The sequence below is a fragment of the Thermobia domestica genome, chromosome 16 (genome assembly GCF_964235325.1).
Source record: "Thermobia domestica chromosome 16, izTheDome1.hap1.1, whole genome shotgun sequence".
Classification (NCBI taxonomy): domain Eukaryota; kingdom Metazoa; phylum Arthropoda; class Insecta; order Zygentoma; family Lepismatidae; genus Thermobia; species Thermobia domestica.
In genome coordinates this window covers 78,020,545-78,033,230 of record NC_137469.1, presented here as the reverse complement: position 1 = coordinate 78,033,230, position 12,686 = coordinate 78,020,545, and the positions used below count along the sequence as shown (strand labels likewise).

At 33.1% G+C, this 12,686-nt stretch overlaps 1 protein-coding gene across 9 annotated transcripts in view; it reads left to right on the top strand.

Annotated features, from left to right (window-relative positions):
• The window catches only part of LOC145673181 (multiple PDZ domain protein-like), an 817,414-nt gene that overhangs the window by 417,372 nt on the left and 387,356 nt on the right, over window positions 1-12,686 (top strand). For all 9 annotated transcript variants that reach the window (XM_081742643.1, XM_081742640.1, XM_081742641.1 and 6 more), the window contains 3 exons: window positions 1,546-1,692; window positions 9,232-9,336; window positions 11,214-11,339. In XM_081742643.1, coding sequence (XP_081598769.1) covers window positions 1,546-1,692; window positions 9,232-9,336; window positions 11,214-11,339 — 378 coding nt within the window. The remainder of the gene's footprint in view (window positions 1-1,545; window positions 1,693-9,231; window positions 9,337-11,213; window positions 11,340-12,686) is intronic.

Sequence of the window (12,686 nt, the reverse complement as noted above, 5' to 3'; positions counted from 1 at the left end):
GAACCACATGAGTTCCGCCGGGAATCGAACCTGGGTTTCCCACGCCAGAGGCGCGTATGCTAACCGCTTAGCCAGGAAGAAGCTCTACCACTAGTTGCAAAGGAACTTGACTGTATATCTCGGTAACTATACGATCATACTGACATCGGCAGTTTAATTTTAGTTTATTTCAAAACCAACTTCTTAAATCTTCACACATCCACCCGAGAATTCACTTTTGATAACAACTAAGTAAATATTATCATCAACATATGAAAGTGATGTCTGGAGATGACCATACGTTCGGCAATTCCGGATTACAATATATCGTTAAAAGCACCAATTATAAAATACCTAGTTAACTTTAGTTCAGAGTTAGAGAAAGAAATTAGCAGTAGTAGAGGCGGCTGAGCAAAAGGCGGCTTCAGGTTTTAAGTTCAAAATCCTTAGTTTGTCTTATTCCATCATGATAGGTCAATTAATATTCGTACAAGGAAATTATGCTAGATTAACTCGAAACTGTGATTCTTACAACAATAAAAGGTGAGGTAAAAATCGAAACCTGGAAGTTTATTTAGAGATTCACTATTGTTCTGAGTTCGATGTTTGCTATTATTTCCTCTTTTCTCGAACTTACAGTAGATAGTAGTATTAAATATGATACTGTATATGAAATATTCAATCACTGTATAAGTGATTTTTAAAGTTTATAATTTTCTACATGTCCACGATTCACCAATTAATTATATGGAGTCTGTTGCTTCAGTGCCTTACGCAAAGGTGAAAATCTTAGATTCAGCCTTTCTCCTCGTTGGATACTCTGTAATGGCTTGGAATTACTCTATCTTAGTAAGATAACTGAGTCCCTCTTTCTGTTCAAAATGAAATCTGTTCTAGTTATAATGGATAAATATATCATGTAATGTGTTGCATGCAGTTCTTTAAAATTAAACATACTTTGTTTCATGTGCACAATCTCCAGTAAAGAGTTAGGTGCCAGTGCTGCAGACGCCGGAAAATTTCTCTATTAATGTATTGTTTCGTCAGTTACTTCGGAATGGATTAACCAATGTTACAGTTTCTTCCTTGTAGAGAGAACGTAACTCCCTCTATATGTTTCTGAAAATTGGAAATTGGTAGAAAATAGCTCACTCTGTCCGAATTATTAATGAGGGATGTACAGAGAGAGGGAACATCCACATTTATAATATTCAAACTTCATATTATAATAAGAGCATAATTCGTTTCATCCAAATTTTGTTTATAATGTACCTAGTTCAGATCTATCGATCTCTGACTATATTAGTATACATAGTAAGACTTTGTCACCATGATTTATCACCGAAGTATAGAAAACAAGAAAAAAAGAAGAGAAAGTTAAAATAATTAGTTAATTATTAGCTTATTTGTATTTCATTTGTGCTAAATTTGAGACATCCTTGTAAACTTTTATGTTTTGTTTGTTAAACGGCCGTGCTTTTTTTTTTTTTTTTTTTTTTTAACTATATAGTATGTGTATTTTATTTGGTGTGTATGTGAATATGTTATTCTGACAATATTTTTCAGACTACACAGGGTTACACGTCTTCCTCAGTTGTTGACAAGCACACTTCGCCATCTGTTCTCCTAGCTAAACATTGGGGGCCTGAACGCTCGGTAGAAGTTCTTCGTGAGCCAAATTGTAGCCTTGGAATCAGTATAGTTGGAGGAAAGGTAATTTGTAAACGTATAACAATAATAAACATTTATTACAGGATGTCGGAAATGACTTGCACCATAGGCAAAATTACAATATTTATTGAAATTTAAAATTACCGAAAAGAAAGAAGAAAATTACAAGACACATAGTACAAATTACAATAATACATTGGTAATTCCAAATGTACAGAAGTGTACACATACAAAGTAGAGAGATGTACCTAATTATGAGATAACAGTATAATAATACGAGAATATTACTCGCAAAATACAAAAGGAAAGATAAAGATAAAAGAAGAAAAGGAAGTTGTACTTACTCAATGGAAATAGTCTAAATCCAAATTTCCTATATTAAGATAGTGTAGTTCGGATTTCTTCAGTGTGTTTTGCACTTATTTGTAAGCGGAATCGCAAATTATTGAGTATATGGGGAATATAATCTAGGCCAAGTGCCTTGCATTCGTCCGTGATTCATTTGGATTTCTCCTGTAGTCGTCCCACCGTGGTGTCAGATATTGGTTATCGTTCAAAATGGCGTCGATTGACAACTTCTCGGTGTGAGTAACTTTCACTCCTAAACAAGAATATTATTTCTCTACGTTTCGTGTGAGAGCATCATTCAGTGCAACAAAAGAACGATTTTTTAAATAATTTTATCTATGGTACGGGACTTTTCATATACACTCTGTAGAAAAGTCATTTTTATAGATGAGAGTGAGTTTACTTTGTCTTACGGTTTTTCTTTCATAGTTATTAATAAAAATACGTATTGTCTAGGTAACTCTTGAACATCATTGTACAGTCAGATACAATATTAATAAGTATAGGTTGGAGCTATCACTTTCTTGTACCTCCAACCTATACTTAATATTGTTTCTGGCTGTACAATATGATTGTAATTTATATGTATTCAGGTACTGTTATAATGTTTTTACTTTAGTTAATCACATCATTGTGTGACATATTAGATTTTTATTTTATTAGCCTAATTTTAGCAAGTTTATTTTATTCTAACCAGGTCAAGAGCTAGTTTATTATGTGTGTTGGCTTCACAGCTTCTTAGTATATGCTGTATACACAATATGTAGGAAAAGTTCTTGAGGAGATAACGGATTATTTTCAAAATAGTAATCAACATTTTAAGAATGAAAGACTATAAATAATAGTAATGATAAAAGAGAACACGTTTTTAGAATTTAATTATGTAAATTGTAGTTATTACTAATTTCTTCGTTGAAGACATCTTGATTATTCTTTCGTTTTATTTGTGTCGATTTCGTTGTTGCCTTGCCTAATCTGTGTCAGAGTTCAGTTTGTAGCTCTCGATCTATTGATATTTCTTGGTAAATATATAGTCATCAATTGTTTAAATGTTTTATAATTTCATTTATTGTGAATACGAGTACATTTAGTTTTTTTTTTTTTTTTTTTTTTTTTTTTTTTTTTTTTTTTTTTTTTTTTTAACGGACACATTTTTAATATTATCTTAATTTTTCAAATAGTTAAACAGAATTCTCAATAACCTTGAAACTCGAGGAAGGTTATGGATAGTCATGAATTAGGGAAATTGCTCTAAGAGTCGGAAAATGCAATCAGATTTTAAGAAAGTATCAGTGTGTTCGTATTACTCAAGCGATGTTAACAAGCATTAGAGTTGGTCACAGAACAATGATTTGTCCAGAATTTTGAACTTAAGGGCTATTCAAAAAATCTGGGGAAGGGGGGGGGGTTGCAATCTTGCATTAAGGTCGTATCCTATTATTGTCTTTTTAATTAAGTCTCTCTTTTTTTAACAAACTTTAAACTTTGTTGATGCAACGAACGATTGCATTGGATTTCCTTCCTCAGCGAGAGCCAATTAGCGTCGACTTTCTCATGCTTGGTGTGACGTCGAGATTAAATCGTTGGCAATTGATTGATCAAACGTTGTTGTGACGATCACAGCCGTGTAAAGGTTGATTTCCATTCAATCGTGCATTGCGTGCTTTGCTTGAAAATTTATCTTATCGAAAGTAAGTTGTTTTATTCTATTGGCACTCAAAAACAAGAATTCAAAATCTTTAAAAAACCATAAAACCAAGATTTTTAATGGTGTCTTCCCGTTCTGATTAAAGGCCCTCCAGCACTCTGTAGGAAATATGTTAAATGATCTTATCTTTAGGCAGAACGTGAATTCCCGTTCTACCTAATTTTTCGAGGCGAGCAATTCTGTCCAGGGAGGGATTTCTTCAAGATAAATTTTCTTTAGTAATTGTAACAGATTCTGTAAGAAGAATAACTATTTCTTTAAGTTTGATCATAAATTTTAGATATTATTGTACTTGTTCTTCTCGGAAAAATGACTAGATACAGTTCTGTTATTAACAGTGTTATTCACATCTACTTCAGTAAAAATGAACGCGATGTAAAAAAGAAAAAGAAAAAGAAGAAGAAGAAGAAGCTACCTGCAGAGAAATGGAAAATTGATTGATTCAGTTGCAAGAAAGACGTTTGACATAGTAGCTGAAACGAAGATAAAACAAACCTACTTCAGTCTAGTATTAAGTCATTTTACAACAAAATTTTATTCAGTTTTCCAGTAATTCACCTCCAATATGCTAGGGCTCTCAGTCAAGAGCGACTTTAGGATTTTAATTTTGGGTAGAATCGCTTCCTCACGTATGGATGCATATTCACATTTGATTGATTAATGACAAATAGGAAATTACTTTTACAGTAGTAATTGATGCTGTTTATTAAATAATTATTAACTATTAATATAAAAAATGGAAAATATATTTACTCTTTATTGTATCTTTTAGTGTTTATATATTTTTCAAAATTATTTGGGTATGCCCGTGCCTACCCGGCCTATCCGCTAAAACCGCCACTCCCGCAGTACGTAAAAGATACCATAGTTCACATCCTCAAGACATGTTTGGCATATATTAAGCAAACAATCAAAAGGATGCGTAAGACGGCCGTTAACCCGATTATCTGATCTTTTGATTTATTGAAGCTACTAAAAACAAAGAAGTATTTCAATATTGATATTGATATTGATTGCTATTTACATTGACAATATAAATATGAAAATATAAGTATATATGATACTATTGCATATAGTATAGAATTATGTATATATGACAAATCAGCTGATAAGGTGATGCCGAAAAAGGAGTTGTGATGTAGAACACTAACATTCTTTCTTAAGAGTCGCTTATGCATCCTCTTGCATTGTTTACTTAATATATGGTCAAACATGTCTTGAAGATGTGAACTGTGGCACCTTTACGTACTGCGACTCTTAGCATGTTAGAGATGGACCCGGTCTGGATTAACCCATCTGGAGGCCCATGGCTACAAAAAATAAGTGGTCCCTGCTGACGTCACCTAATACATTTCTGTGAAAGTACAGTAAGAAAGTAAAGGGAATGTGTTTTATATTTTTGATCATATCTTATTTTATGTTGATGATTGTATCTTCATGATTCTTTTTAGATTGCCATTTGAGATTTTGATCAGAATGGAGAGCCCTGTTCATCTGGAGGCCCGGGGCTGTAGCCCTCCTAAGCTCCCCCTTAATCCGGCCCTGATATGAACTACTGAAAAACTAAATAAAATCTTGACGTGAAAAAAAAAATATACCGAATTAAGTTTATGATATTATACCGAATTAAGTTTATTTTATGTTCGTTTCAGTTACAGTGTCAAGCAGCTTTATATATATTTAAAAAATCATATTCATCTTTACCAAAGTAGATGTGAATAACAATGCTGATAAAGAACTGTATCCTCGTCAGTTTTCCGAGAAAAACAAAAAGAATAGCATCTAAAATTTATGATGAAACTTGAAGAAATAGTTATTCTTCTTACAGCCTCCGTTAGAATTACCAAAGAGATCATTACGAATGCAGGACAAAATTCAAGAGGACAAACCCCAAGGAAAATTCAGACAAAATGGACTAAATTCAAGCGAGAGCATCATAGGCGCAGATTAATAAAAGAATGATTTTTCTTCTTCTTCAACTTTATGCTTCTAAAATATTATCTGAAATTCTTCACTTTACGGAAATAACATTTAACAAAAGTTGAAAACCCAATAAAAAACGTAAGACTGTTATAGTAAGTATATATTTCATATTTTGATCTTTGCTATATATATATATATATATATGTAAAATAAAAATAAAAAATAATAAAAATATTGATCAGTATTTCAGAATTAAAATAAATATTTACACATTACTCAAAATAAAAGACTGCTGTATGCTACCACACAAGAACGACATTTTTAAAATCAAATAGCATCACAGTTACTTTTTGTAATAAAATGAATGGTCTTACTGTAATATGTTAAACATATTTCAAATATACTAAAGCTATAATAAATAGGAATACGCAGAACTTTTCATATGGGTATATGTGAAAGTAATTAAAGCTAATCTGCCCTTTTATTATAACATTTTTACGTTTTATTGAGTTTTCAGCATTTTAAAAGAAAGAAAATTTATTTCAGTTGAAAAAAATACAGATAACATTTTAGAATATATGAGAATCGAAGGGAAAAAATAATCATATAGGGTGTGCCCTGGTACATCCAATATATACTCCTGTGATTTTGTCCTTGTCAGAATTTTCCTTGCATTTTGACCACTTGGATTTAGTTCCCGCCCTCGTTACTACAGCCATTTTATACATTAGTTCCAATCTGCATACAAACACGCTAGGAGTCAAGCTTTTCGGTGCTGCATTTCCCGAAAAATTTCCTCCACACATATATTTCTCTGTCTCCAAAGATTAGGCAGAACGGGAAATCCCGTTCTGCCTAAAGATAGATAATTTAAAATATTTTCTTCAAAGTCCTGGAGGGCTTTAGGCAGAACGAGAATAAATCCTTTTAATATTGCACCCGCCTAGTTGGGGGAGTATAAGGAATTCATTTCCGGCGAGTGTCCGAAAATTTTAGGGGGGTGTTAGGGGGTATAGATAAATCACTGCGCACAGAAGATACGAAGAATACTTCAAAGAATCAATGCAGATTCAGAATGAAGATTAAAAGGCTATAAAAGGATAATTATTTTTCAATCAGTTAATAATATATGTTTACTTGTGCGTGTTTGAGTGTATTTGGAGTGCTGAGATATTGTGTTAGTGTATAGTTATTCTTTGTTACTAATATTTTATTGTATTTCAAATACAGAAATATGGCATATAATACGTACTTACAGTAGGAAAGTAACTATACACTGATTTTTTTTTTAAATATAAAGGAGTGCGTTAGACGTGTATGGAAATGGCGGAGCCTTTTTTTAATCTCACCATAAATGATGGTGTTTGCGGTGTCGTGGTAAATGATAGTCGTGGAAATTCAGGGAAATCGTTGTCAGAATTTCATTATGAACCAAAAATGAAGTATGGTTGTTTAAAAGAATTAATTTCCATTTATGTAAAATTTTTACTTTTAAATAATTTCCATTTATGTAAAATTTTTACTTTTAAATAACAAAGATAAAGAATGTTCTCAGTTCATGTAGCTTTAAAAGTCCAACAAATCTGCCTTGCATTTTTATTGGAGTGGGAACTGTTCTCTCAGAAAATTGATTCCGACATTACGCACATCAAAGAAATAAGTGCTGTTGACTTAGCATTTATATGTGACTTCGTGAATAACTCTTTCATTAAATTTACAAACAGAGCAAGAACAAGATGAGCTGACAATGAGAATACTTACTTATTGCTAATAAAACAAGATCTTTGCAGGTGGAGTGCAACTTTACGAATTGGATTGGTATACAATAGTCACGGATGGCTTTTGTTTCTTCTCCGATTAGTGAATCAAGTATCGTAAGCTATAATGTTAAGTAATTAGTGAAATATTTAAATATCTTAAACACTCGGAGTCTTTTCCACCCTGTCGTAGTATTTGGGTAAGAAGAAGGACGCATTTCATAGTATCTGAAACTTTATCGAAAGATTTAAAACAATACACATATATTATTTGGTATTAAAAATATATATAACCATTACTATGTATTACAGCGAACGTGAAAACGTAATTATGTATTGTATGCATGGGACCCACCATACACGCAGGTGTGATAAAGTAACTTCAAATTAGGAATTCAGAAAGGAAGAAGATTTAAAGGCTGAAAATAGTTGACACGTTATTTGTATTTCGATGTATTGGTAAGAAATGAAAACTACATTAACAACCATTTTGTTTTTTTGTCTATTAAACAAATTACTTTTTAAAAATGATATCTTTGAAAAGGGCTCCATCTAAGTGCAGATATTTTTCATGGAGAAAATGATATGGTTTGGAAACAAAGTAATCACAACATTTATGGAGAGTCTTGCCGTATGGCTTGTAGCAGAGTGATGTTAGAATAATGGGTTTCAAGACCAGGGAAATGGGCGAGTTGTGAATGTAAAAATTCTGTATCACTTGGACATAGTGCACAGCGTTAACAGTCACTACATTATTCGTTTGCACAGCGTTAACAGTCACTACATTATTCGTTTAAAAAAGAAAAGTTTGTTATCTTTAATGGGAACATTGCGTGCTATATAGTCACATTTTGAGAATGATTAGGCTTTTCGTGATGTGTTCTAGGTTCATATCACATCAACAACGAAAATTCTGCCTGTTTCCATATCCATTTAGGTGCAAGTGAGCTTCATCACTTATCCACAGGTTATTTTCCATGTCTTAGTCTTCATTTATCCGGTTCAGCATTTGCTGATAAAAGCGTCTACGAGCATCAAAATCTCAATTATTCAGAGACTTAACGATCGTCATCTTGAACGGGTGATAGTAAATGAAGATGGTGGTTAAGTGCGTGTATCCTTCGCACAGACCTGGAGCTTATCCCAATAAGTACAGCATGTTATCAGCATGATCGGCGAGAACTTCTCGGAAATGGCTGACTGACGGTGTATGTTTTCCGGTGATCATACTGTTATTGCACTCCCGCCTCTCTTCTTAGCTGTTGATCCATTGTTATCCTTGATCGAGAGCAAGACTGGTTACCTCAAATGTTGAAACGATTGAGGAAAGTGCGCTGAGTCTACACTCATAACCAGGAGGTCAGTCCTGGGGTCCAGACTCCCCCCCCCCCCCGAAATCCCAACTTTTTTTGTAAATGTAGTCTACTTTTAGGGGCAATTTTAGAAATTTTCATATACAGTAATTTAGCCTCAATTGTATCCCCCCCGAAACGCTTTAGACTCCTCCCGAAATAAATTCCTGCGTACGTCCCTGCTCATAACCACCGTCCAATTTCGCTTTTTGGTAATAAGCTTTAACAGCGAGAGGGCGCTAGTCACCAGTCCACTGCTGCGTTGTTACTGAAAGGTAGGATGCGTAAATCGCGGTAAGCCAAGAGTTCCCATCTCCACTACTCTGCAGTGAGTTCAAACCCCTCCTTACTTTTTTCCCATTTCATTGCCTTACTCTGTAGTTAACTGTGTGCTTTTTTAAATTTCTGGAAGTAATATTTATTTTAGTAAATAAACATAAATTTAAGAATATGAAGAGAGAATTAACAAGAAGAATATGAATTCTCATTTCAGGTTGATTTATATAATGCTGGGCCTGACAGTGGTTCTGCGATCTCAGGTATTTTTATTAAAAACGTGCTGCCAGACAGTCCAGCAGGAAGAACCGGAGAACTCAAGGTGAGATATAATCCAAATGTTACGTTTCTAATGATTTTTCGTATACGAAGCTGTAATCTTTTCTGAAATTCTGTCGTACGGCTTTTCGTACATAGTTCAATTAGTAAAACTTAAGATGTAAAATATGTTTGTATATGAAATGTAATCCTTTCTCAAATGCATTTTTTAAACTTATTGTATTAGTGTGTTATTGTACAGTAACATAAAAAATGAAGGAAGGAAAAAACAATTTACACTTTCCTATCAGAAACTAAATAGACTTGCAGTGAACAAATGCAATTCATTTCTTTCATCACAAATTTTGCTTTGCGTTGACGGAAACTGTGACAGAATGTGCCCGTTATCAATTTACTGTATTTATTTCAAACAAGAATTAATATACGCAAAACTTACAATGAAAAAAAAAAAAAATGTACATACGTTAACTTTATTTTTTTCAATAGTCAAAGAGGGTTTTCTCTACATGTTACTGCTTGGTTGTTCGACATTCGACAAACATTTTAGCCTCAGAAACTACACTAACCACATCAGCATTTCCACGTTAAGCAAATTGTTGCAGTGCCTTTAAACTCCTGAAAGCATCTTGGAAAGTTTTTAGTCTACACTCTTCTTCCAGCTCAATGCCATATTCCTGTTTTTTCCTTCACCTCCTCTTCTCTTTTCACACTTCGTATCATAATTCTCAATTCGGCAGGCTACATCCGTTGTATCTGTTTCGCTTTGGACATCTTTGTTTCTCTGGCAACGTAGTGTAGGGTAGGCTTATATATATCTATCATCCCAAAGCTTGTCTGAAATATTTCTAAACGCTGCATTTCGGACCTTGAAACTTTCTGATATGAGGCTTATTTTGATTTCCGAGACTACGTAACACAGTTTCCGCTTAATAAAGGAAATTTAACACGTTTTTTGACCCTAAATTCATGGGACTGTGAAATATTTTCGTGTACAAGACAAATTCTCGTTTAATAAAGGGTCCGTTGAAGGCAAGTTATAATGTATTAAAAATTGGTAATTTTTAATTTTAGTTATAATCAGTTAATTTTAACCGATAGTTTTTTCCTACATTAATTTTTAATTAAATGCATACATTCAGTTGATACATCCTGTTACCTAAAACTTGTGTTAATATAATTGGATGATTTGAATGATGGTTTTTGTGTTCTTTGCTTTCAGTGGGGTCCATGTTTTGAACTGTTTATAAGATTCTCCGGAAGTAAAAGTTCCCCTACTGGTATAAGGATCCTCCGTCAAATTATTCGTTCCGTACTAACACAAATTTAGCTCCACTCGGACTTATCGAATGGATATACGCATTATTTTAATACTTTTGTGTGATTTAAGATTAAATCAATATGTGTGTCTGAGTACTTAAAGTAATAATTTTACAAATGATGTAGTGAGAACAGGAACCCCTCGCAATTTTATATGTAAATTTTGTTCATCACCTGACTGTTCTACCTGATTACAAATATTGTAGAGAATAAAACACGAAACATGTTCTACAGTAATAAACTAGACACTTTTGGACAAGGAAAAAGTATTCATCAATTTAAACATTTTGTTTTGGATTATACATATGCCAAAGAATCTATGTGGAGTGTTCTGAGTACTTTTCTTGGTGTCACGAAGTTAATTAACATCTGATAATCAAATGAAATACACAGAAAACTAACTGCATCCTTAGCATTCGCAGAAGCAGAAAACACTTGGGTTCGATTAATTAATAGCTCATTACTATTTTTTTCATCTTTTGTAAATTCCTTCCTCACACAAAAATTTATAATGCATGAAAACAAATTTTAGAAGATGACTATAGTTTGTTGTTGTTGTTGAGGTTCAATGTTTAGTATATTGTTTGCCTATTTATTCTGCAGACGGGTGATAGAATTTTGGAAGTGGATGGAATAGATTTGCGTCAGGCAAGTCATGAAAGAGCAGTGGAAGTTATCCGTGGAGCAGGAAATCCTGTGCGTTTTTTGGTACAAAGTTTAATACAGTGGGTAAGTTCATTAAACGTATTACGTAACACTTTTTTCTTTCTCTTTTCCTTTCCCTTTCTTTAATCTTGGGTAAATATTTTCACAAAAATAGAAAAATATTTCGAATGGGACGTGTTATAGTCATTGCAAAGCTTGTGAAAGTGCACTAAATTATTATCTTAAACATTTGTGAATGAGGGAACAAATGCTCTGCTGACGGTGCATTAATCCTTTTATCGACAAATAACCTGTGCTACTGACTGGAGTAAGATTTAAAAGAGTAAATACACTTACTCATTCACTGATTCTTTCATTGTCAGATTTCTGGAACTATTAGGCGCAAAACCTTAAAATTGTGCGTAAATAATCTCCTTGTATCCTAAGCTGTACACAGAGATGGAATTTTACAATACGTGGAAAATGGTAGAATTTCGAAATTTTGTATAAATGATCCCTGTGTACTTCAAAACGCATATAAAATGCGATTTTGCAACATGTGATCCCTAAAGCAGGGGGGAGAGGGGCTTGCATTTTCTCCGTGTTCCTGATCTCCGAAACTGCTAGGTGTGGAACCTTGGCATTTAATATAAATATGCCCCATGTACCCTAGGGAGACGATAAGAAATATGGGTGACTGTTTAGGTAAGTCTAATAAATCCGAACTTGCATCAACCAGCAACATTTCGAAAACAATATATACTGTACCCTTTCAGATATTTTCCATAAATCTTGTTCTTTCCATGCGAAAACGATTATTCTGCTAGTGAGGTAATAAAACAATGAAAATAATACTTTTAAGTATTGTAAATACAATATATGTACATACAGTCACGAACTTGTTCCATGTTCCTCATCGAATTAAGTACTTAAGACACTAAGTGTATTCTTTTTAAGTAGCTTATTAGGTATCATCCTTTATTTATTTATTTTTTTCTTCAGAAAAAACTTGGAAGAATTAAAGTTGTTTAGTTTCACACATTTTGTTGTTATTCAAAACTGACATGAAGTTATGCATGCTTAACATCGAATTTGTAAATAGATAGGTAGATAAATAGAACCAATAATTTTGAAGTTACTTTTCTCAATACAAGTTCGTATCACTTCTCAGCTTTATCCTCTCATATTTTTTAAACATCAGAACATAGTATTTGAGGATATTAAAAATGTTTATAAAATAATGCAACTGTAATGCATCAAAAACTTCATGTTGAGTATTCGTCTTACGGGTTAATGTAATGGAGAATCGCTTGTTATTTCCTTTTGCTTTTGTTTCATTTATTAGAGCACAACACAGTCATGAAATATCTTTAATTGCAAAGTAGTCACATCATTGGGTTCCCGACTAGCGAGTAACAGGAACACGCGTGG